General features: G+C 42.1%; 1 protein-coding gene and 1 pseudogene across 1 annotated transcript in view; one reads left to right on the forward strand and one right to left on the reverse strand.

The window, feature by feature from the left end:
- Mettl16 (methyltransferase 16, RNA N6-adenosine) overlaps positions 1-25,624 on the reverse strand; it is a 51,828-nt gene extending 26,204 nt beyond the window's left edge. The window contains exons 1-4 of the mRNA XM_021642119.2: positions 25,484-25,624; positions 22,968-23,095; positions 10,780-10,979; positions 7,845-7,985 (exon numbers count right to left, since the gene is read on the reverse strand). Of these exons, the coding sequence (XP_021497794.1) occupies positions 7,845-7,985; positions 10,780-10,979; positions 22,968-23,095 (469 nt within the window). The 5' untranslated portion in view covers positions 25,484-25,624. The remainder of the gene's footprint in view (positions 1-7,844; positions 7,986-10,779; positions 10,980-22,967; positions 23,096-25,483) is intronic.
- LOC110551478 (astrocytic phosphoprotein PEA-15-like) lies at positions 4,656-5,775 on the forward strand (annotated as a pseudogene).
- Positions 25,625-27,350: the final 1,726 nt, after the last annotated feature.

Below are 27,350 nucleotides of genomic sequence, written 5' to 3' on the forward strand. Positions count from 1 at the left end.
AGGAGCATGCCACCACACCCGGCTAAGCCTAGTTTGTCTTTTTAATTAAAGTTTAATAAAGAAAAAAATGTACACACACAAACTCCGCAAAATTTGTGCCCAGGATTGGGAGACAATCCAGTCAGTAAAGCGCTTGCTTCACAAACATAAGGACTCGATTTGATCCTCAATATTCAAATAGAAACTGGGCATAGCAGCACCCCCATCCTCAACGCCAGGAAAACAGGAAGAGAAGGGTCCCTGGGGCTTGCTGGCCAGGTAGCCTGGCTGAGCCACTGAGCTCCAGGCTCAGTGTAAGACCCGTCTCAAAAACTACGGTGAAGAAGCTAACTAGAAGGCTTAATGATTAAGAGCATAAGCTGTTCACTCTTTCAGACAACCTGGTTTCTATTCTGATCACCCACAAGACAGCTAACCACCAGTAACTTCAGCCCCAGAGTAATCTGGCACACTCTTCTGACCTCTGCAGGCACTGCAGCACTGCACATTCTGCACACAGAGATACACAGGTAGATGCAAGACTCACACACATAAATACTTTAAAACTTAAAAAATCATAAAGTAGAAAGTGATTGAAGAACACTGTGATGAAGACTTTTGGGTAAAATAACATGTCACGGCCACCCACTCACACATAAAAATTAACGGCTAAATTTCTTTATAAATACCTACTTTCCATTATTCATGGTAGCTATGGTCGATGAAGTTGGCATCAACATTGAACTATCAAGTACAAACTCCTATGGGAAGTACAGCACAAGCACATTTTCTGAAAGCCTCTTAGATACATAACCTCATCTTTAGTATATTTTGGCCAAAAGATAAAGTATTTATTATATGCTGCTGGTCAGGTGTAGTGACACAAGCCTTTCATCACGGCAGATCTCTATTAGTTTGAAACTAGCCTGGGCTACACACAGATTTCCAGGCCAGCTAGGGCTATACGGTTTTACTGTCTCAAAACAGGAGGAGGGAGGGAAAAGAGATTAGAGAGAAGGCTCAGTGGTTAAGAACACAGGCCGCTCTTCCAGAGGACCAGGGCTCTATTCCCAGCATGCACATGGCAGAGTATAACTGTCTGTAACTCCAGTTTCAGGAGATCTGACCCTGTGTTCTGGCCTCCTTGGGCACTAGGCACATATGTGGTGCACAGACAAACATGCAGGTTAAACATCAATACATACACAAATTTTTAATTAAAAAATTAAAAATATAGGAAGGGGTTGGGAAGGTGGGACTGGGGAGAGAGGAGGAAGGGGGCGAAGACCAGGATGTAAAGTGTAAAGTGAATAAATTAGTTCATTAATGGGATTTTTATTTTGTTTTGTTTTTTGTTTCTCGAGACAGAGTTTCTCTGTGTAGCCTTGGGAGTTCTCTTTATAGACCAGGCTGGCCTCAAACTCACAGTGATCTGCCTCCCTGAGTGGTGGGATTAAAGGTGTGCGCCATCACGGGCTGGCTGGAAAAAAATTTTTAATGTATTTTGCTGACTTGTAACTCATGACTTAAGACTCATATTTTCTATGGCACACAGAAACAAAGACAACACTTGAGCACTGTTTAGGGATCATTTGAAATAGCGTAAACACGCAGTCATGCAGCACTGGAGACAGGGAGCGAGAGCTGCTCAGAACAAAGCACTACAAAGGCAGACTACAACAGTCTGAACGTCTGCTGGAAACACACGGGGACTAAGACATCCCTGTGGAGGAAAGAGAGGACCCACTCCTCTACACTGCTGTGTCTACACTGCTGGTGTATCGTATTCTTTCTAACATACAAATGAACTGATGAAAAAACACAACAACACTCCAAATTTTAGCTATTAACAAACTGATTCTCGGGGGCTGGAGAGATGGCTCTGTGGTTAAGAGCTGTTCTGCTAGAGGACCCAGGTTCAATTCCCAGCCCCACATGGCAGCTCACAACTGTTCCAGAGGATCTGACATCCTCACACAGCCAAAACACCAATGCACATTAAATTAAAAAAATAAATAAACAAACAAACTTGATTCTCAAGTTAGAGCCTCAACTCAGAGGGTTGAGGCAGGAAGGAGACAGAAAGGGAACTCTCATTAGTGTACTGGGCAGGTGTGATATAGTGTTAAACCATGGTTCAAAATCATTATCAGTGCTAATAAGCCCCTGAAATTCCTATCTGCTTTTGTTTGTAGTACTACAGACTGAACCTCACAAATACAAGGCAAGTGTTCTACCAATGAAAAAATTTCCAACCCAATGATATTTTCTACTGTAAGTATACAAACCAGTCAGGTGAGCCTTAAACTTTAGATCTGCAGGCCTCAGTTTCCCAAGGAGCTAAGATAACTTATGCCACCAGGCCAACCTTAAATTCATATCATAAATACTCCTCCTGGTGTTCATTTTCCAGCAACCAAAGAGGTCAGGAAATAAGATAATGTAATTCAGGCTGGAGGGATGGCTCAGCAGATAAGAGCCATGTTCTGCTCTTCCAGAGGTCCTGAGTTCAAATTCCATCAACCAAATGGTAGTTCCTATCCATCTATACTGAGATCTGATGCCCTCTTCTGGTATGCAGGTATGCATGCAGATAAAGCACTCATGTAGAATAAATAAATATTAAAAAAAGAAAAACAAAAAAAAAAATCTATTCAAAAAAGATAATGTAATTCAAGTAACAGCTATTTGACTCTCCGCTGCCTTGGGCAGAAGGGCTTAGCCAGCATCAGCCATCCCATTAAGAAAACTATTGCTCTAAGTAGCCGCTTCAGCTCTGATGGCACAATCATAGGCAGACTGTTTGAGACAATTTATATCAGACATACACTGTGTTATCACCAGCCTTGATGAGATCTAGACCAAAACGTCCTAAGATTTTAGTACTCATGACCCCCTCTGACTGAGAATTTATGTGACTCTGAGTGTACAGGCCTAAAAAACAGATATGTAAGTGGGCATGATAGTCCACATCGATAACGCCAGAGTTCTAGGTCATCTTCAGCTGCACAGTGAGCTTAAGGCCAGTCCGGAATACCAAGAGACTCTGTCTCAAAAAAAGAAAAAGAAAAAAAAATTTTAAGTGGCAGTGAAATGTCGCTCAGTTTCTAGAGTGATTGCTTAGCATACACAAAGCCCTAGTATCAATTCCCTGAAGGTGGAGGCAAGATCAGCAAATTCAAGGTCATTCTCGGCTACAGAGGTCAAGGCCAGCCTATAATAGAACCCCCAGTCTAAAATAAACAACTCAAAAGTACACAAATCAAACATTTACTGACAAATCATAAAGAAGCATGAAGCAATTACTTGGCATACAGTTTTTTCATTCATTAAAGGTGAAAGGAAATTTGCAGTAGAACTGGATATGCTGTGTTTTGTTTTTTTTTTACATAAAAGTTAAATCTTGGCTGAGTATGTGATCCTGAAAGTCATAGAACATGTTTTTCAGGTCATCGATATTTTCATTTTACAACCATCAGCCTGAGAGTGCTGACTGACAAAAATAAATAGCATAAAACAGCAAAGCATCTCAGAAATCCTTGGAAATTCTGTTCTGATCCCACACTAAAATTCATCTAAACAATTTTTTAATGTATTTAAGTTAGCAACTCAAACAGCATATGTTTTGTTTTTTGAGATAGAGTCCTGGCTGTCCTGGAACTCTCTCTGTAGACCAGGCTGGCCTCGAACTCGCAGAGATCTGCCTGCCTCTGCCTCCCGACTGCTGGGATTAAAGGCATGCTCCACCATGTGCGGTTCAAGCAGAAGTTTTGTTTATTACATTTTTTGTTCTTCTTCTACTAACACAACTACTAATACAACCAAAACTACAACTACTGCAACTACCACAACTACTACTCCAACGACTACTGCTGCTGCCACGGTCTCACTGTGTAGCTCTGGCTGGCCTAGAACTGGCTCCATAGACCACACTGGCCTTGACCTCGCAGAAATCCACCTCCTCCCTCTGAGTGCTGAGATTAGAGTATGCACCACCATGCCCGGCTTTTGTTGCTCTCAGAGATACATTACTCTAGAAGGCCTGGATAGCTCGACTGATGAGCTCCTGACCCAGAATCTGAAAGATGTGTATTTTTCCTTAGGCGTACGTGTGCCTGAAAAAGTTCACGTGCAAATCACCTATGGAGGAGCATGCAGAAGAGAGGGCATCCAATCACCTGGAACAGGAGTTACTGCAGCCATGTATCACCTGATCTCGGTGCTGGGAACTAAAGCAGGATCCTCTACCAGAGCAGTAAGCTCTCCCCATCTCCCCAGGCCACAAACACCAATTAAACAAACATATAGATATGTATGTGTATACACACACACATGCTCAAGAATGTGGAGGTCAGAGGACAACTTGGGTTCTCTTATTCTACCACTGCTGCCAAACTTGGGAGGAAACAAAAGCTGCCCATGATCAGCCCAAAAAGGCTTCCTTGTCTACCCATAACCCAGCCAGTTGATTTATGTAGGAAGATCCCAAGTCTCAGGCCAATATACAATATATGACACAGACTGGAGATAAAAACTGCACTGAAAAGAAATGTTTGCTCTGCTCCACAAGTAGAAAAGGCAGCAGCAGCAGGAGCCACAGAGCAGGCTCCAGACGCTACTTCAGAACCAGGGACCCAGAAGTGCCCATACACTGAGCCCTCAGCTGTGGAGGCATCATGGCAGAATACCAGACTCTCCTTCAGGACCTGACCAACATCATCACCCTTGAAGATCTGGAACAGCTCAAATAGGCCTGCAAGGAAGACATCCCCAGAAGTGAAGAGATCACTACAGGAAGTGCCTGTTTAGCTCCCTGGTGAGCCACAACAGCTGGACAAAGACCACCTCTCCTGCATTGAGCACATCGTTGAGATATCCTGCCATCCTGACCTACTCACTATGGTGGTTAACTACAGAACCCATGTGCTGAAGATCTCTAAGGAGGATGAGCTGGACACCAAGCTAATCGGAATCCCCAGGCCAAGAAGTACAATGACATTATCTGGCAGCCCTCTGAGGAAGAAATCAAACTGGCTCCCCCACCAAAGAATGCCGGAGGGGAGGTAGAGGAGGAGGAAGAGGAAGGTTGGATCTTCATTAGACCACTCCTTTCCCTATCTTCAAGGGAGGGGCTAGGGCAACTTAACTAACTTGGTCCTAACCCCCTTACTGTGTGTGTGTATGTTCACGCGTGCACGTGCTCAAACAAGTGCGTGTGCATGAACGTGTGCGGGTGTACATGTCTGTCTATCTAGCTCATCTAGTTCCTCCTCCTCATGAAGGGATTGGAGTCAGGGGAGGGGAAACTTAATTTTCCCACTATAGGGGGAGGTGGAAGCTATTTCTATATGACTAGAAATTGGCACATTGCTCCTCCTCCTCCCTTTCCCTCCACTCTTTCCCCATCTCTTTAAAGTATGGAAGCAGAAGGGACCTCATTTTCCTACACTGAGGAGCTAAGGTGAAGATGAGGTATGGGAGAGATGATTAGATCTAAAGAAAAGCAGTGGGAAAGAAGGTAAAGAAGCTATTCAACCTCCACCTGGAAGGAACAAAGGCCAGAATTCAGTGTTTGTGTCTCTATGCTGGACTGGCTAGAATCTAGTTTTCTGCTATTCCTTAGGCTGAACTCCCAAGTGTTTCCTCCTTTATGCACTTCCCATGGGCCTGGGATGGGTTTGAGTCAGAAATTTTAATGAGAAGACCACTAGATCCTTTCCTGGCCCCAAAGAGAAGCCAGTATTTGACAGCCCCAACTTCTGCTATGGAGACTATGCTGGGACCATGAACTACTGAGCCTGATATGGAGATGCAGGCAGAGACAGGCCCACTTTCTCCTCCTCTGTTCCTAGATATAGACTGCTACCTGACCCTGAGCCTAGGGAGGATGGGGAATGCGATCCTTAGGTTTTAACCCCCAACCCACCCACTTCTACAGGGTTCCAATATGGATATTGTAAGCAACCTTCCCACTCTCCAGTTTAGAATTCCCCAAGCAAGAAAGAGTTAACTACAGGTGTTTTCTTTGCACTGACCATCAACCCAATTCAATCCACGAAGAGATCTGGTGAGCTTTTTTATCTGGTTTGTCAATGCCTCACAGCTAAGTCACTAGAGTGCAATGAGTGAACCCAGCCTCCTACCTGTCCCAAGATGCTCTTCCCCATCTTGATCCTGCTGTGTATACATATATATTCTACTTATGTGTATATTAAACCCTCAAAAAGAAAAAGAAAAGAAATGTTTGAAGCCAGGCTGTGGGAAGCAGAGGTAGGCAGATATTTGTGAATTTGAGGCCAGCCCAGTCTGCAAAGCAAGTCCGGGACAGCCAGAGATACACTCAGAAACCCTATCTCTTAAAAAGAAAAAAAAATAAAGAGAGAGAGAGAGAGAGAGAGAGTTTTTTGAGTCCCTCCCCTCCCCCGAAAACACTTTGTCAAGAAAATGAAAAATCACAAGCTGCAAGAAAACACTTTCAAAGAACATATCTGGAAGAGCACAGTTCTGAACACCTTTAATCCCAGCATTCATGAGGACAGGGGATGCACATTCAATCTTGCTGTGAACAGTTCTAGAAAATAAAGTATATTAAAATATATGCCAAAACCATTTAAGAAACATATAACAAAATAATGATGATGATGATGATTTAATAGCTGGACATGGCATGCATACCTTAGTATTTGTTTTTAATTTTAGGTGTAAGATTGCTTTGTTTGTATGTCTGTGTACACCGTATGCATGCTGGTTATCCTCAGAAGCCAGAGGCATCAGATCCCCAGGAATTAAGAATTACAGACAGTTGTGAACCACCATGTTAGTGTTGGAAATACTAAGTACTCCCAACCGCTGAGCCATCTCTCCAGCCTCAGCAGAACACATTTTTAAGATCTACTGAAAAACAAACCTACTTAACTTACTAAATTAGAAGGTGGGGCCAGGCACAGTAACACACACCTGCGACCCCGGTGCTCCGGAGGCAGAGGCAGCAGATCTCTGTGAGTTCAAGGCCAGCCTGGTCCAGAAATCAGTCTAGGACAGCCAAGGCCACACAGAGATGACAGATAGATAGATGGATGGATGGATGGATGGATGGGACGAGCCCCTCCCCTCAAAAGAATTAGGAGGTGTGGCCTTGCTGGAGGAGGTGGGCCTTTGTGGGTGAGCTCTGAGGTTAAAAAAAAAAAAAAAAATACACCATTGGGGTTGTTTCTCAAGATGCTGTTCCAACACCATGTCTGCCTGCCTGCATGGCTTCATGCTGCCCACCATGACGGTCATAGATTCTAACTTTCTAAAACTACACACCCCAAATAAACTCTTTCTTCCATACTTCCTTGGCCATACTGTCTCATCAGAGCAATAGAACAGTAACCAAGACAGAAGCCAAATTCACAAATCACAATATAGAAATATCAAAGGATCAACTATACTTAATATATTCCTTCTAAGTTAATTCTGGAATCAAAACCAATTACAATATATCAGATTATTCAAAACTTGAAGTCTCCGAGGATTGTTCAAGGTTCTTGAATAAACTGCATTGAAAAATAAAAAATAAAAAATAAAAGCACTCTGATATAAAAAAAAAAAAAAACAAAAAACTTGAAGTCTATACATTTCAGCAAAAGATAACAAGCCAGGCATGGTGGCATTCATCTTTAATCCCAGCACTCAGGAGGCAGATGCAGGAAGATCTCTATGAGAATGAGGTCAACCTGGCCCGAAAAGTGAGTTCCACGGCAGCCAAAGCTTCAGAGAGATTCTGTTCAAACAAAAACTCACAGAAGGTAATATAATACATGTTAAATTAGAGAAATTTTAATGAACAAAGCTTGAGGGGCTATTTATTCAGAGGAACCAACCTTTAATGAGCTCAGATAGGTTATTCTGTTCCACGTTTTTCTTAGCATAATTGAAGCACATGTCATCCACTTCTGTTGCCAGGAAATACCAGCCATTTAAGGTTGCTCCAAGTAAGGGGTAGATGCAGGATGCCCCAGTACCTAGTAAATAAAAATCCAGAGTACATCCCACATATGAGTGAGTACAACAAACCCCGCCCCCTTCCTTCCTAAGAATTCTTTCAGGTCTGCACAGTTTAACTCACAAGTGGCGACATTCTGTAGCTACTGGGCTCATTCCTCATTTCATCTGTGAGTCTTATTCCTCATCAGCACAAACTTCTGAGAGGACAGAAACCTTTCTGCCCTACTCTTGTATGCTGTGTGTAAAATGAGGTGTGGATAACTGGAGGCCCAGGAAAACACAACTTATTAACCTAAAGTAGCCAAAATTCAACTTGCTCATGAAGTCTTTATGGACCAACACAAAACTCAATTTCCTCAATGCAATGCTATGTTACAACACCACAGTAGTATCTTCATGCAAATCAATGCAGTGGCACAAACCTGTAATGCCAGGACCTGGGAAGCAGAGGCAGTAAGATTGAATTTGAGACCCTGTCTCCAAAAAAGAAAAAAAAAGGGGGGGGGGGGACACGACAAAACAAAACATACAAACACATAGCTCATTCTTGAAAAGCAGAAGAATGGTGTGTCTACATGTGTAATTTTCATGGTTGTGGAAAATGTCAGTCATATCAGTCACTGACTAACCCTAGCACAGGTACATATTGAAAAGACAGTGCTTCATGAAAAAAAGCAGCTTCAACAGCCAGTATTTGATCCTAAATTTGTGTGTAGGGTCCCTAACTGTAGCCTGGTCTCTCCCCCCCCCCAAAAAAAAAATGCTGCCTTTACAACACTGACAGGTCTTTTTTTTTTCTTTTTTAATTTTTATTTAATATTTATTAAATACAGTTTATGCACTTTGTATCCCAGCTGTAGCTCCTTCTCCCATTCCCTCCCAATCTCACCCTCCCTCCCTCCTCTCCACTGACAAATCTTAACCAATTAGATCCTAGTAAGTTTATCCAAAGGAAGGAAAACTAGGATTTCTCCTGATAGCTACAGCCTGGACCAGCCACTCCAGGACTGCTTTCCCACAAACTGATTGCATTGAGGGTCTAGAGGTGCTCCTAGCTCAGAGAAGCCCTCTCATCCCATCATGTCCTCATGACCTACTCTGAACAGGCTAGGAAACAGAGACCAAAGTAAATGCTGCAATACTTAACCTTTTTGCCAACCAGTTATTGTCAGGCAAACACCTCCTTAGGGATTTGGGAGGTGGAAGAAAGAATCACAATTGTTTAAGCATGGGCATTCCAAAGAGCTAGAATCATTAGTCACCTCTGAAGGAAAAAAGGGAGGGGACTTCTGTTAATTTCTTCTCAAAAGGGGAAAATTCAGGTAAAAAGACCCCTCCTCTATCCTCCTAAAATTGGTCCTCAATCACAAAGACCAAGAAGCTTGCATATTCTGACATTCTGATATCCTCAGAAAGCCAAATTTTAAGTGGGTAACAATCTTTATAATAATAAATAAAAATGGAAAGCCTAGTCATAGAATTAGAGCAAACTGATAGGAGTCTGGGGGAAGAATTTATATAGAACCCTAATTAGAAAGAAGATGATTTAGGTAGCACTGCCCCTGTGAAGAGCTAAAATCTATTAACCTCACATATCCCCAAGTGCTATGTTAGACGGTTTGGGGCAAAATTAAAATGCAATTAGCACCAAATAGGCTAGAGTCCCTTTTCTCCACATCCTCCGCAGTTATGAGCTCACTTCATAGCCAAGGCAAGCACTGGCCTGGAATTTGCTATCCTCTCACTACCACAACACAAGTGCTGGGATCACAAATACCGTAACACTTTTCAAGTCAAGACCTTAGCTTCCTAAGCCCCATCACCGTCTTCTATCATGAACATAAAAAGCTTTAAATCAGGTCTATGAAGCACAGAGAATTTGAGTGTTAAAAGAACAGTGCTTTTATCCAAAAACTTTGGCAGGCCTTGCAAGATTATTGTAACTACAGTTTCCAGTCTAGTGGCAAATAAAAATATTAACCAAGTATTATAACCAAGAAAGTAACCTTTTTTAGGTTTCAAGATCAGAGAAAGCAGTCTTGAGTTGACAAGTATTGTATTAATGGGAACAAACAAAATAAAGATGGGAGAAGTTTGAGGCACAGGAAATAACACTGAAAGGCCTGGGGGTCTAAAAGACATTCTTGAAAAACAAAAGAAAATCATATAAACTGGGGCTTAGAGAACCCAGAAAGCGGGTAAGGATTAAGGACAGACAACGGGAATTCTGAGAGGCCAAATCAAGGCTTTAAGTGTTTACCAAAAAGCCAGGCAGCGTACACCTTTAATCCCAGCACTCAGCAGGCAGAGGCTAGTTCCAGGACAGCCAGGATGTCTCAAAAGCAAAATAAACAAGGAAAGGGCTTTAGAACTGGGCATAGTGGTGCATACCTTTAACCCCAGCATTCAGGAGGCAGAGGCAAGAAAATCTCTGTGAGATCTACACTAGCCTGATGTATAGAGCTAGTTTCAGGGCAGCCAAGGCTACACAGAGAAGCACTGTCTCAAAAAAAAATCAATAATAAATTAAATTAAAAATTGTTTAATGACAGAGTAAACAATGCCCAACAAAGATATTACAGTAGAAACTCCAAAGCTAAGTAAACAAAGGTCTCTTTCTCCTTTCACACTTCTCTTACCCCCTGCACCTGATATGAACGTCCCTTCTCAAGAGAAACCAATGTAGAAATGTCCACTGCAGCAAACAAAAGCTTCTTCCACAATAAGTACTAGAAGGACTTTATAAAGAGTGTACAATGCAAAACCTATGGAACTTACTCTTAGTCGCAAAAAGAAGTAAGTACTACCTACCTATGTCAATTCCTCTTCGGAGAGTACTTTTGTCAGAATCCTGATGACCGATCAGATCTTCTACCCAGTGAATATAGTTAAGTCTCAAGGGAACTGTGGGAATTAGTCTCTCTAAAGGAATGTCAATAGAAAGTCCAAAGTCCTCTCTCAGGAGAGTACAAGTCAGAGCTCTGACTGCTTCAGGGTCTTTGAAGTTAAGACTGAGGAGTAGAGAAAAGAAAGACAAACTGATCAGTACCACCACCATGCCGCACTAGCTCCTTCGCCATATCAGGCACCTGTACGAGGACCCAATGACCATCTGGATTTCCTGAAGTTACACTCAGTATGTAGCTCAACAGCAGACACACAGGGGTGCTTGACACCTTCAGAACCTATGAACAGCAGTATAGTCATCCACAGGGGTTAAGTGTACTTCTGTTCCAATTCCTATCTGTTTCCTGTCTGGACAAGCCGTTTGCCTCGCTGACACTTCTCTCAGCTGTGAAGGGTAGGAGTGCCATGTGACAGTCTCTGAAAAGAACACAGCTCTTGACACATACTAAGTGTATAAATGCGGACTATTTTTTTCTTTTTTACTATCATCAACATCACTGACATTAACACATTCTTCAAAAACACTCAAAAATGGGGGGGAAATGGCCAGGGGGTGGTGGTGCACACCTTTAATCCCAATACCCGGGAGGCAGAGGCAGAGGCAGAGGCAGGCGGATCTCTGTGAACTTGAGGCCAACCTAAGCTACGAAGTAAGTCCAAGACAGCCAAGGCTACACAGAGAAACTCTGTCTCAAAAAAAAAAAAAAAAAAAAAAAAACAACAGCAAAACTAACATAAAAATGTTCAGTGATAGCCAGGTGTGGTGGCATACACCTTTATTCTCCCTACTTGGGAGGCAGAAGTAGGGCGGCTAGGTTTGAGGATAGGTCTACAGTTTCAGAGTACAGCTAGAGTACAAAAAAGAAACCTTGTCCCTTCCCTGTCTAAAAAAAAAAAAAAAAAAAAAAAAGACTGAACAAAATATTGCATTTTACTCCTGTGGAACTAATCAAGTTTACTGAAAGAGTGGACTAACTCCATCTTCTTCAATGACAGAAATAAAAAAATCAATCTTACACATCAAAGAAATCCACATTCAAGTAAGACACTAAATATAGTCACATCCAATACTGGAATATCCAATACACTGGCTGATCTAATATCTCATCATACTATGTGTAAAGTTCTAAATTATCTTTTATTTTTTTAAATATTTTATTTATTTATTATTTATACAGTATTCTGCCTACATGTGTGACTCCACGTCATTAGAGGGCACCAGATCTCATTATAGATAGGTATGAGCCACCATGCGATTGCTGGGAAATGAACTCAAAACCTTACCTCTGAGCCATCGCTCCAGCCCAAAGTCCTAAATTTTCAAATGTAAAATTTTAGAAATTAAAGAAACCCAATAACCTAAAAACACCTTCTAAAACAAAGTTTGAAAGTATTTTCTCAGGAGCATACACAGTAATTACTGCCTTACAACTTCTCAATGTTAGTCTGCAGCCGAGCTGTGAAAATCCAGGGTTGCAAATCCAGGGAATTTACCAAGAATAGCTTTCAAAATAACAGCTGAGGGAAAGAATTGTGAGCTAATCAAACGAGACAAGGTCGGACAGCAACACATCATTCATGGCTGAGCAGCCACTCTGGGACCATGTTGTGATACAGCACTCTCCAGATTGGGCCTGAACCTAGAGTTCAAGCCCCAGGGACCCTCTTCTCTGTCTCTCCAGCACTGGTACTACAGGATAACCATGGCACCAGGCATTACAAGGCTACTAAGGAAACAAACTGAGGTCATCATGTAAGTGTAGCAATTTTTTGACTGAGCCATCTTCCCAATCCCCAACTTTTTTCTTTTACACATGGCACACTGCCATTATATTATCTAGGAATGATGCATTTCTGTAATTTTTCCCATTAAGTGGTCTAGAAGGTGTATTTTAAATTTTCCGCTTTCTGCCAGGTATAGTGTTGCACACATTTAATCCCAAAAACTTGGAAGGGAAAGGCAAGCACATCTCTTGAGTTTAATACCAGCCTGGTCCACAGTGAGGTGCAGGCCAGCCAAAGCTACATAGTGAGACCCTGGTCTGTCTCAAAGAAAGCAAGTGGAGGTAAGTGTAGGTACAAAGCCCTGGGTTAGACTCCCAGGACCACATTAAATTGGGCACTATGGTATAGCCCTGTAAGCTCAGCACTTGGGAGGGGGAGGCAACAGGATCCAAAATCCACAGCTATCCTTGGTCACACATTAAGTTCAAGGCCAGCCTAAGTTTCCTAAAATCCTGTGTCAAAAATAACACACCTACTCACTCACACCCACCATCACCAGCAACAATTAAAGAAAAAGAAGCCATAAAGTTGAGAGAGTAAGACGTGCATGGGAGAGGAAAGAGGAGGAGGAAAGGGAAAGAGGGAAATGATGTAATTAATTATACGTAATTTGAAAAAATTAAAATTATTAAAAAGTTCCTCCCTGTCTTTCTCGGACCTCCCCCTCCCCTCGCTGTTGCAAATACAGGGTTAGCTCAGTGGTACAGTGTTTACCTAGTGTGCACAGGAACCCTAGGTTTGACCCTAGTTGCACAAAACTAAAATCTATTGTCAGGCATAGAAGCATATACCTGCAATCTCAACAATTAAAAGGCAGAGACAGAAAGATCTTTGCAAGTTCAAGGCCATTCAGGTCTACACAGTGAATGCCAAGCAGCCAGAGGTACAGAGGAAGACTGTCTCAAACAGCAACCCCACAAACATACACATTCTTATCAACTACAGCACGTGATTTATTAATGAGAAACTATAACCTGTCACCCAAACCACCGTACATGAAGCAGAGGAAAGAGCAGTAGAGCGGGTAAATGGAGACCCAGGAGAACTGACTCTCAGACTCTGCTAACAGGGCTGAGTATCCATTTGTTGCTCTAGGGAAAGGCAGACGTCAGTCTAAGTGTTGGAAACTCTTTGTAGGGCAAAGTCTAGTCACCCAGCTTCACTACTTAAATATCTAGGTCACATTAGCACCCTGGGACACTGCAAATCCTGAGCACAGGCAAGATGTTTTTTATTCTCACTTCCAAGATCACAGGGAGGCCTAGGAACTAAAATTAGCTCTCACGTGAAAATTAGCATTTATTCATTCCAGTCTTTGTTGTTTGTTTAACACATGCAGCTTCACAAAACAGCCTATTGTCAACAGACTTCTGATTTCCCCAGAATGATTCCACTCCGCTGCAAATGAATACTTTAATGTATCATTTCTAGAAACAAGTTCTGGAATATGCATTTCCACTATACAAGGATTGACCTAACAATCATTCTAATACTGCAGAAGCTGAATCTCAAATGTGTGAATAATCACTAAAGCCTATCAGCCTTGTTGCACATGACTGCATTCACACACAGGCACACACACAAATGATAAACAGAATAAAACCTTTTTTTTCTTTTTAAAATTCTTTATTATTTATACAGCATTCTGCCTGTGCTCCAGAACAGAAGTGGGCATCAGATCTCACTATAGATGGTTATGGGCCACCACGTGGTTGCTGGGGATTGAACTCAGGACCTTTTGGAAGAACAGCCAGTGCTGTTAACCTCTGAGCCATCTCTCCAGTCCTAAAACCTTTTAATTTTAAAAAATTATTTTTGGCCAGGTATAGTGGCTCACACCTGTAATCCCAGCACTCAGGGAGGCAGAAGTAGACAAATCTCTGTGAGTTCGAGGCCAATCTGGTCCAAAAAAGAAGAGTCAATGACAGCCAAGGCTACACAGAGAAACCCTTTCTCGGGAATAAATAAATTATACACACACACACACACACACGCATATATTTTTATATAAATGTACATGTTTTATATATTGATATAATTTTCTATTTTGTATATTTATATAGGTGTTTGTTTTATGGCTGTTCTGCCTGCGTGCACGACCATGCACCACATGCTCACAGTGCCCTGAGACACCTAAGGAGTTATCAGATCATCTGGAATTGGAGTTAGACTGTTGTCACCCGCCAAGTGGGTGCTGGAGAACAAATTCAAGTCCTCTGTGAGCACACTAAGTGCTCTTAACCATAAAGTATTCTCTCTAGTCACAAATAAATTTTTTTTAAAAAGTTAACTTTGAGCCAGGCTGTGGTTGTATACGCCTTTAAGCCCAGAACTCAGGAGGCAGAGTCAAGCAGATCTCTGGATTTGAGTCCAGCCTAGTCTACAGAGCTAGTTCTACGACAGCCAAGGCTACCCAGTCTCAAAAAAATAAAAACAAAGTAAGTTGCCAAGCAGAACGGCACATGTCTATAAGGCCTATGTATAATATGCTAATAAAAACAATTTAAAAAGCCAATTCAAAGGGGCTGGAAAGATGGCTCATTGCTTAAGAGTACTGGCTACTCTTCCAGAGGACCCAGGTTTAATTCTCAGCACCCATAACTCACAACTGTTTTTAACTCCACTTCTAAGGGATCTACACCCTCACATAGGCACATGCAGGCAAAACACCAATGCACATAAAATAAAAATAAAATTTAAAAAATCCAATTCCAAGTGTAAGATAAATGTACAGATTTCCATTGTCAGTATTCTACTCATTGTCAGTATTCCACACTGCACAGACTTTTAAGAAGCTGCAGCTTGGGGCTGGAGAGATGGCTCAGTGGTTAAGAGCACTTAACCACTGTTCTTCCAAAGGATCCGGGTTCAATTCCTAGAACCCACATAGCAGCTCACAACTGTCTATATGCCAGTTCTAAGGGATCTGACACCTTCACACTAATGCACATAAAATTAAATTAAATAAATTATTTTAAAAAAGCTGTAGCCTAGCATAATAATACATACCTTCAGTCCTTAAAAATCTCTCAAACGATAGACAGACAGACAGATAGATAGACAGATAGGATAGACAGATAGATAAAAGCATTTGCTGCTCTTACACAGGGCCTGGGTTTAGTTCCCAGTACCCACAGCAGAGCAGTTCACCATACCACATGTAACTCCCTCTTCTGACCCCTGCAGACACAGGACACTTATTTAAATAAAAGCCAAACACTCATACACATAAAATAAATCACACACACACATGCATGTATGCATCCCAAGATAGAGAAATAGCTCAGTAGTAGAATGCTTGATTTACAATCATGAAACCCTGTATTTAAACCCTTTATCAGAAATTAACCAATCCTTTTCAGGTTCCTCAAAATGAAGAATTAAATCTATGAATAATTAAAATGCTATATAATTCTTTTAAATTTTTATTTATGTATTACGTGAATGTGTCCATGTGCCACAGTGCACGCAGAGGTCAAGACAATCTGTGGGAGATGATCTCTTCTTATACTATATAGGGTCCTGGGGAATCAAACTCAGGTCTTCAGGCTGGTGTCAGGTCCCTTCTACCCACATGCCAACTAGCTCTATGGCCCCTAAATGTTCTCTGTGACCTATTCCTTGCTTTCCTCCTTTCTGTGACATTCCGCCCTACTACACTTCTCCAAACTGGCTACATCTATTTCCTACACACTGAATTCTTGTTCCACTTCCCTTCAACCTTCAACAGCCATCCCACCATCACTGCCTTCTTTTAACTAATTTTCCAATGCCTATGAAATATTCCACTCAGATAATCCAAAGTCCTCAGATCCAATATGCCAAACCGAAAATAACCACCTCCCTACAGACAGCTCACGCCATGCTCTGCTCTGTGCTTCTAAGTGGCACTATCACTTTCCCTCTGGCTACAGGAGGGCCTCAGGTGCTACACGTGGCGCTACACGTCTCTTCCTCATTTCTACCGTGTACTGCTCGTGCACTGCTAATTATGCCAGAATTTCTCTGAGCTTTACTTACTGCCTTCACCTACATAGGCCACTAATACTTAACCTGGCATACTAAAACCATTTCCTACTTACTTTAATTCTCTCTGCAATTCATCTTCTATAGTGTTCTTAGAACATACCAATTTATGAGCTGGAGAGATAACTCAGCATTTAAGTAGCTGTCCTTACAGAGGACCCAGGTTTGAATCCCAACACCCACAAGGTGGCTCACTGTTTCAGTGGATCCAGTGCCCTTTTCTGACTTTTGGAGGATCCTGCACACACAGAGTGCACATATGTACACTAAGGTCAGGCACACACACATACACATAAAACAAACAAAAAAATGTATCTGTTTAAACACAATTCTGAACATATGATTTGCTTACCTTAAAAAAGAGGTTAAGCTGGGCATAATGACACACGCTTGCTGTGGATGTACACATTTTTGTTTTGAACCCACATGTAAGATATGGGACTGATTCAGAATGTCCACGGCAGCAAACTATTTGCCTCATGCGGCCTCCATTTGTCGCACTTTGACAAATGGAGAAAGTTTAATTCTGAGAGGGAATAAATGCCAGGGCCAAGAGAGAGTGTTGAGGGGCTCCAAGAAAGAAGGCTGCTGGTGTCCACCCATGCTGCTCCTGATTGCTGTTGATGCAGTGTGATGAGAACTTGAAGATATCCTAAAATGAAGATTGGACTTGCCCTAAGGACTCCCATGACCCCAGCCAGCAGGAAGTAGCTAAGGAAAACTCTAGCCCTTGTCCCTACTGCCTTTCTTACCCTCCTATATGGTGTTGGGGTGTTGGAAAGGATTGGGGTGGAGAAGGGAAAAAGAAATATAAGAAACGTAAATAAAATAGAATTAAAAGGTACACCAACACACTTCTAATGCCACCACTTCAGAGACAAAGGCAGGCAGCTCTCTGTAAATTTGAGACCAGTCAGGGCTAAAGTAAATGAATGAATGATGAGAGCAGAGGCTAGACATGTAATTTCAGCAGTCAGTATACTGGGCACAATAATTGCTGGGGCGGCGGGGGGGGGAAGAGTCTGGAGAGAAGGCTCAGAGGTTAGGAGCACTGGCTGTTCTTCCAAAGAGAGAGGGAGGGAGGGAGGGAGGGAGGGAGGGAGGGAGGGAGGGAGGGAGAGAGGGAGAGAGGGAGAGAGAGAGAGAGAGAGAGAGAGAGAGATCTTGCCACATTTTGTTGAACAGTCTAATTTACTCCATAATTCTCTCTTTCACTATGTATGGCAGAGGGCGTTAAGGGGGTCACGAACCTGCTATACAGCCCAAGGTATACAGTAAAACACTACGATTAATTTGGAGGGAATTTGTTTACAAACACTATGATCTGAAAAGGCATTAAATGCCAAAGCATGATGCCAAATTCAGTGCAAATATAATTCTGTGTTATAAAGGCAGAACTAGAAGAAATAAAAAAATGTATTCTTTTCAAAAAATTTTAATTTACAACTCAGGTTTGTAGCATTTGTTTTTAAACTATTTATTATTTATGTGTGCATGTGCTTATTTATTTACTTACTGTTTTTTTTTTTTTCGAGACTGTTTCTCTGTGTAGCCTTGGCTGTCCTTTACTCACTTTTTTAAAAAGATTTATTATTTATACAACATTCTGCCTGTACACCAGATCTTATTATAGATGGTTGTGAGCCACCATGTGGTTGCTGGGAATTTAACTCAGGACCTTTGGAAGAACAGTGAGTGCTCTTAACCTCTGAGCCATCTCTCCAGCCCCCTGACTCACTTTTGTAGACCAGGCTGGCCTAGAACTCATAGAGATCCACCAGCCTCTGCAGAACTGCCTCTGGACCCGGCTATTGGTTTATTTTAAACCAAAACTTCCATTTTACATATCCCACTTTTTGTTTTAAAAAATGGCCTTTTCTCTAATATTAATGAACTACATACAATAAGAATACTTATGAGAGCTGCGAGTGGTGGTACACACCTTTAATCCCAGCACTCAGGAGGCAGAGGCAGGCAGATCGCTTGAGTTCAGGGCCAGCCTGGTCTACAAAGAGAGTCCAGGACAGCCAGTGCTACACAGAGAAACCCTGTCTCAAAATAATAATAATAATAATAATAATAATAATAATAATGAGAATTATCATGTCCAGTCCATTTGTATTTGGCATCTTTAGAAAAAGTATTCTATTATTTAGAATAATAGAATACTTTCCTGGTGAGTCCAAAATTCTGTACCTAAATCACTTTCTTATCATATTTTGTATCTATCAACCTAAAAACATCTATCTAGACCTTAAAACATTTTTTAGACCTAAAGCACTGTCTTAGTACCTATACAACTACACTGAATTGTAGTAAGAATATGACTATCTAGTCTTCAACCCCATCATGGACTTTACAAGGAAATAATATTACCCTAAGTATATAGGAAGCATAGAGCTTTTAGAACTATAGAAATAACAGAGACAGCTGACTGCCTAGACAGTCACCAGAGGTTTCTGTGTCACTGGGGCATTCAATCTTCAGCTTATAACCCCAGAATATCTGATAGGCTTTTCTGTGAAGCAGGAATTTTAAGGACTGACCATATAGTCTCTACAAAGCTGGACATTTAGTTTTCCGGTATCCTATTTGTACACAGTTTGCTCAGACAGCCTGCTATCAGCAGTTGAAGGACAGTTTTTTTCTCTAGTGGCTACCTTGCCATATTTTTTCTTTGATGCCTATCATCTTCTTTAAAGTAGATTTATGGTGCTGCCAGGAGCAGATGTGTCTGCCAGAAAAGCTTTTATTATTTAAAATATTTTAAATACCATATTCTGTAGATGAAGTGTTTGAAGACTGCCTATCTTCCACAATCCTATCTGTCTATCTTTCTATCTATTGTATAATAGAGCAACACTGCTTCACTGCTTGTTTCTAGCTATATACTATTTGATTAGCCTTAAAAACATATACAAAAACTAAATAAAAATTATTTCTGGGGGCTGAAGAGATGGCTCAGTGGTTAAGAGCACTATCTGCTCTTCCAAAGGACCCAGATTCAATTTCCAGCACCTACATGGCAGCTCACAACTGTCTGTAATGCCAACTCAAAGGTATCTGACACCTTCATACTAATGCACATAAAATAGAAATTAAATTATTTTTAAAAAATTATTTCTGTAATTAACTAAACTAATATCTAACAAGACATAAGATTATTTATAGATGACTATTAATTTACATCTCCAATCATCCTGAACAGTTTGTAATAGTTAGCTTTCAAAAGACTAAAACATTACACATTTTTAAATAAACTGTGTATGTACAATACAGTAAGCCAAAGTTGAACAAAACAATCTTAAATTTCTATCAATATACAATAATCCATACCAATACATAATATTTGAAACTAATAAATTCAATAATCTACCTTTCATTCTATCATCCTACAGCCCCACGTCAGGTACCACCTGTAGCGTTCATTTTTAAACTATTTTATTTAGGATGTTTAGGCCTCAACCTCCATTCCAACCTCCCAACTCTACACTGGAGAGAAAAGGTTAGCAGGGAGAGGGGATGCAGACGCTTTTACTTCCCCTGGCTGTTTGGGGGAATATGCCAATCTCCATCAACAGCAAAGGCAGCCAGCAGCCTCCTCCAAGCCACTGCATCTCAAAGCATTTCTCTCAGTCTGTCTGCTCCAAGCCATCACACTGTCCATCTGTGGTCTCTTCAAACTGCTACACATCACATACCACCACTGGACATCACACCTTCTCTTTCTGGGCTCTCATATTTATATCCTCAGAGCCCTACACCACGCTCCTCTCCATGCCACACATGGCAGGCCAATACCAGCTGTCAAAGATCACAGTCACATGTGACAATTATCAGCTGTGGACAAACCCCAAAAAAAAACCACACTTGGGATTAAAACAAAAACATGTTTACATAACTGAATTTACAAAGAAACCAAAAGTTCCATTACACAGGTTCAATTGCAAGAATTAGCTATGTGGAAACATGTTTAATGAAAAAAATAAATAAATAAAGCCATTTAACTGGGTCTACTAAGCAATATAAGGAGCCCATGACAGATAAAATATGCTATGAAAAGGAGAAGAAGTCAGACCTGGTGGTGTATACCTGTAATCCCGGCACTTGGTGAGACAGAAGCAGGTGGATCTCTGCAAGTCCTGGACAGCCAAGGCTACACAGAGAAACACTGTCTCAAAGAAGAAAAAAAAAAAAAAAGGGAGAGAGACAGAGAGAAAGGGGACTTATAAGATTAATAGAAAACAATGCAATTGCCAGCCAAAACTCAGGTTTAGTAACACATGTAAAAAACCGCAGTCACCAGCTGGTTGTGGTAGTATAAGCCTTTAATCCCAACACTCAGGGAGGCAAAGGCAGGTGATCTCTGAGCTTGAAGCCAAACTGCTCTATAGAGCAAGTTCCAGGACAGCCAGCACTACACAGAGAAACCCTGTCTTGAAAAAATAAAAAATAGAAAAAGAAACCATATTCACAATAGCATTAAAAGTGGATACGGTCATTCAAGTAATTAAGACTGAATTTCAGGGAACTGGAGATATGGCTCAGGGGTTAAAAGCACTGGCTGCTTTTCCAGGAGGATCCTGGTTTGATTCTCAGCACCTACATGGGTGCTGAACTTACAACTGTCTGTAACTCTAATTAAGAGGATCTGACACCAAAAGTTCTTCTGACCTCCACAGGTGCCAAATGCATGTGGCACGGACATATATGCAGGCAAAACACCCATACACACAAAAATTACAAAAACGACTGCACACACACACACACACAAACTTAATTTCAGGGTGGCAGAGATGGCCCACTGAGTAAAGGAGTTTGCTACCAAGCCTGACAAGCTCCATCCCTGGGTCCCACATGGTAGAAACAGAGAACCTACTTCCGGCAAGTTGTTCTGACTTGCACATGTGCACGATGGCAAGCACAGCCTACCCACCACCACACGCACAAACACAAGGACAACTTTCCCCGAGAGAGGACTTGTTTTGTTTTTGTAGTTTTCCTTTATGTATATGGCATGTAATGCCCTCACAGGCAAAAGAGGGTGTCATATCCCTGCAGCTACAGACACCAGTGAGCCAGCATGTGTACTGGAATCCAAACCCAGGTCTTCTGGAAGAGCGGCCAGAGCTCCAACCACCGAGCCATCTCGCCAGCCTCCCAAGAGCAGTTTTTTAGTCAAAAATATATAAATAACTGTTCTCTGATGCCAGGATACCAACACAAGTCCTCAGAACTATGAATTTCTTGCTTATTTTGTTTTCTTATTTGTTTTTTCAAGATGGGTTTTTGTATAGCTATTCATGAAGCTATATCCTAGAACCTTGCTCTGTAGACCAGGCTGGCCTCAAACTCAGGAAAAAACAAAAAAACTTGGCACAACTGAAAAGCATTGGGACCTTCACAAGGTGGTGGGTGGGGATGTTTTAAGTCATTAAGGGTATGCCTCCAAAGGGCTGAGACCCTGTCCCTTCTCGTCTCACTTCTCAGCAGCTACACTGTCTCATCAACAAAGCTACTGTACCTTAGAGTAAAATCTCCAACCATTACTCTTCCTACTCTGACTTCTACTTGCTTCCACTGACTAATACACAAAACTATAAAACAAAAGACTGAAGAACAGTGTTAGGGACAGGGTGAAGAGAGACGACTCAGTGGCTCAGATTGCCTGCTGACAGGCCTGGCAGGGTCTGTTGTGCATCTGTAACCTCAGGTATCACACTTATTTTCTCACATTCTCATATCACTATCATAATTTCTGCCTTCCTTTGTTTTTAAGAGTTCAATATGGTCTCAAACTCATTATGGAGCCAAGGATGCCCTTGAACTGATCCTCCTGCCTCCACCTCCCAAATACTGGCATCACAGTTATGCTCCACCACACCTGTGCTATTCAGTGCTAGAAACAGGGCTTCATGAATGCCAGGGCAAGTGCAACAACTGAGCTACATTCCTGGTGCAAACATTCTAGTCATTACCTTCCTACCTCACATGAAAACAAAAAAGACATTCCGCCCTTCACCGAGGACTGGATCATCTAAGGCACAACCCAAGTCTGACTCATAGAAGCGGTCAGTTGGCCATTAGGAGACTTTTCAATTTTCTCACTTGGTAGATTTAAAAAATTGATCCCCAGGGTGGAAAACCTGTTTGTCCAAGGTCATGTGAGACCTTTCATGGAATGTATATGGCTAACACTCAGGCCTTCTGTTAATCCAGCTTGCTTCCTATCAGATCATACACAAGTGATACATATTAGTAACTTTTCATGTGTTACCTACCTTACTCTCCCATTCAGATTTATCTGAATATGCTGCTTAAAATCTGGATATTTGGATGCCAGATATGCGAAGTCAGGTGGCTTGTCCTTGTATCTATTTCTTGCATGCATTGATTTGCTTAGAGCCATCTTTAAAGAGAGAAGGAAGAGGGAATGTGAGAGGGGAAATCAGCATATCTAGTTTTAAAAGCAACATGCCTCTACCCTCAGTACTTGAGAGGCAGAGGCAGGATCAGCCCGGGCTACATAGTGAGTCCCAGGCCTGTTTGGGCTACAGTGTGAGACTCTGCCTCAAAACCAAACACAAACAGTAAGGCAAGTAAGCAGTGCTCTTAAGTACAGCTTGCAACCATGTTCAGTACTCTCAATAAACCTGCCCCGCCCCTCAAGAGGACATAGCTATTGCAGAGCACTTGCCCAATCTGCTCAAGGCCCTGCTTCAGTCGCCAGAATTAAACACACGTACACACAGGTAGAAACTAATGTATGGCAGCTTTTAATTCCCTAATATTTGAATGTTCCCTACAGACACTTGGGTAAAAAGGAGCATAAATGAAGACAGACCCCAGGCCCCAAGACTATCAAAGGGAAATGGTTTTCTTTCATGTAATGTTGGACAGCAACAAAAAGACAGGCACTCCTCTAACAAGTTCAAAAGATGCTGATACATTAGGACTCTGCAACACACTAAAGAAGACAGTTCACAATCGTGTACTCTGAACATATGTGATCCAAGTTAAATTACAATCTTGGCCAGTTCAATTCGTTTTCTACACTACTTATTCTGGCCATAACACAGAATATTCTGGCTATAAAGTGACTCCTTTGATTAACTTCTGTAAAAAAATTTCAACTGGGACTTTAATCAGTCTCACACATGCTATAGCACGGAGCTGCTATACCCCAGATGAACTAACTTCTGGGTTTGTAGCTGGCTAGCTATACCATTCCTCAAAGTTAAATGGGTGTCGGCTCTTACCCAGCACCAGTATTGTCACTTCTCACTCAGCTTACTCTGTCCCTGCCACACTGGCCTATAAGCCATTTCTGGATCAAATAAGGCACATTCATGCCTTAGGGCTATTTGTACTTGTCTTTTTGTTGCTCTTAGACAAGGTCTCCAGCAGCCAAGGCTGGCTGGGAACTCACAACATACCCAAGGCTAGTTGTGAATTCCTTATCCTCCTAAGTGCTGGGGTTCCGGTGTCCACCATCACATGGCACTTGCTGGCATGGATTGCTCCCATGCCCCCGCCCCGCCCCCCCCCCCCCGTGAAATGTATAAATACTGAACATCTTCCCACCTCATTTATGTCTCTGGTCACCTCATTAATAGCTTTCCTGAGCACCTCACTAAAGCATTCAATGACTAACACACACTAAATTACCTTCTTAACGTCTATCTTTTGAATTTACTCACTTGACATTCTATATACATTTGCCTTAATTTTTAAAATCTTCCCTACAAGTAAACTTCATGAGGGAAAACATTGTTCACTGAGGTACCCGAACACTTAAAATTGCCTGTAAGAGTAGGCACTCAACTGTTTGTTGATTAGGAAGAATATGAAGTCGCCTGGAGATGTAGGTCAGAGTGACAGAGCATTTGCATAGCATGTGCAGGGCCCTGGGTTCAGTCTTCAACATCAAAGAAAATTTATAAACCGCCGAAATATAGCACTCTCTTTCTGAATGGGCAGCCCCGCTGGGTCTCAACAATGACAAAAAAGGTCCATCTGAGTGAGTCCAAAAACTAAAGACCTTGAGGCCAGCCTTCTTTCCTCTTTAACACTTCATGCTTCCTTGGTTCCTCTTGACCTTTACATCTTCACACACACACACACACACACACACACACACACACACACACCATTTCTTCTAATGCATAAACCTACAGAGCAGTCTAAATTTGGCTTTTAGAATAGCAAACTTTGGTAGCTGTAGAAATGGATTTGAGGTACGAGCACCTTCCTAAAAGACCTGGGTTCGATTCCCAGCACCCACATGACTGCTGACGACCCTCTGTAACTCAGTCCCATGGTATCGTCTTCTGGCCTCCGCCCGCACTGTACACGTGGTGCACAGACATACATTCAGGCAAAACACATATACCTAGAAAGTTTTTTCAAAGGGAGGGGATGTTTTTAAAAGAACAGGAAACTCAAAAAACGTCTCCCACCTCGACCCTAACACCTTCGTTTTCTCTCCATCTCACAAATTTGACTTTTCTTCTAGTTCTGCCACCTCTCTGGCTCATCCATGCCTTCTTCCCGCCTTGGTTTCAGTATTCTCTCTCTCTCTCCATCAGCCTAGACAAGTAGGGAGTGGAGGGAGAAAGGGAAGGTCTCTCCTTCAACTCCTCTTACCTACCCACCCTACCGCCTGCATTAGCGCCCACACCAGCCCCGAGTCCCTGGCTTCAGACACCTTATTAAGCCCTTGAGGAGCTAAAAGCCGGTGATCCAAGCATTACGCGAACCATGAGCGCAACCGCATAAAAGATTTTAAACTACGCACCTTTTAGGCCAAAGTAGTAGCAGGACGACGTGCGTAGCTGGGGCCTGCACAAGCCCAGATTCCAAACCTACTCACCCAGCCAAGCTCCTGGAAACGCAGATGCTACGCTCCCAGCGCGCCGCCATCTTGTGAATCCAATCGGCTCCGTGATTGGACAAGCTACTCTCGCGAGACCTTCGGCCTAGCTTGAAGATAGAAGGAACTGTCGCGGTACCTGGAGTTTGGGGAGCGTTTTCGCTGGGACGTTGGGGTCGTGGTCTCTTTCTGGTGAGCTCACCAGTCCGCAAGAAAGCTAGTTTGGTGGTTGTTGTTTAGCTGGTGGTTTCTCGTTTCGTCTGTTTGAGATCAGGGCTCTTCTGTGGTCCAGGCCGGCATGGAACTATGTAATCCAGACTAGTCAAGGTCTTGAAACCATCCTCCTGTATATATATATATATGGATGGATGGATATATACATATATCTGTATGTTTATATATGTATATATCTTCAGCTCACTCCAGGCTTGGGCAGGGTATGGGGAAGCTAGAAAAGGATTCTCTTGGGTTTTATGGCATTTATTGTACAGCGAATCTATGTGAGGACACATTGAGAAGTTACAGATAAACCGGTGAGGAGGGCATAGTGATGATAAAAATAATAACTGGCGCTTAGAGAGTGCTCTGGGACGAGGTGGGGCCGTTAACTGCAGATGTCTCTGCAGTTAAGAGCACTGGCTGCTTCAACAAAAAAACCCAGGTTCAATTCCCTGCACCCACATGGTAAATCAAAACTGTAACTGTAGTCCCTAGAGCCTCACGGGACACAAGGCATGCACGTGATGCACAACATGCAGGAAAACACCCATACACATAAAAGTAAACCTTTAAAAAATTATTAAAGGGACTAATTTGGCTAAAAAGCATTGAGTCCTCCTTTGGACTCAAAATGAAAGGATAAAATCCTGGCATCTTGCCTTCATTTGTATCTATTACTTTTAGGCATTTTACTGTCAACGGTGTTCTGTTCCAGACTGCCCAAAAGTTGCTTGAGTTGTGTTATAAAATGCCATTCACCTTGTATTCCTGGAACAACAGGACTGATCAATAAATACTTCTATGAAGCAATGCTAGGCCTCAAAGGACAGGATTCCCTCCTCTGTACGCACTGAAGGCAATTATCTGCATAGATGAAGCTGTATGCTGCAGCAGGAATAATTGTCTTAAGGGAGCCCAATTGCTTCCCTTAAGCAATAAGGACTTAGAGTCACCTTGCAGAATCAAACAGATGAAGACCAACTAGACCACTTTGACTTTGGCTACTTAATTAGCTACTAACTATGCTAATAGTCCCCTCAATTGCTTCATCACCAATTCTTCCTTCATTTAACCCTGAGTATGGTGTCATAGACCTATAAATCATAGCTATAAAATGTGGGCCAGAGAAATAGGTCCATACTTAACATTTGCTGCACAATCATAAAGATCAGAATTTGGACCCCAGAATCTACACAACAAGTAAGGCATACCTGAGACTTTCTGCTTCCACCCTAGTTAAAAAAATGTATGAACCTCAAGTTCAGACAGAGACTTTGCCTCAAAGGTACAGGGAGACAGTGAGAGGACATCCAATAGCTTCTTCTGGTTTCCGCACATGTACACACACACTCAATTTTTTAAAGATAAATCTTTTTTTCTTTAATCTCTCTCTCTCTTTCCAAGACAGGGTTTTTTTGTGTGCCCTTTGACTGGGACTCTCTTTGTAGACCAGGTTGGCCACAAATTCACAGAGATCCACCTGCCTGTGCCTCCCTGAGTGCTGGGATTAAAGGCATGCGCGAACACAAGTGGCTGATAAAACATTTTCATTATTGAAGATTTGCAGACAGTG

Source organism: Meriones unguiculatus, chromosome 7 (assembly GCF_030254825.1).
Source record: "Meriones unguiculatus strain TT.TT164.6M chromosome 7, Bangor_MerUng_6.1, whole genome shotgun sequence".
Lineage (NCBI taxonomy): Eukaryota > Metazoa > Chordata > Mammalia > Rodentia > Muridae > Meriones > Meriones unguiculatus.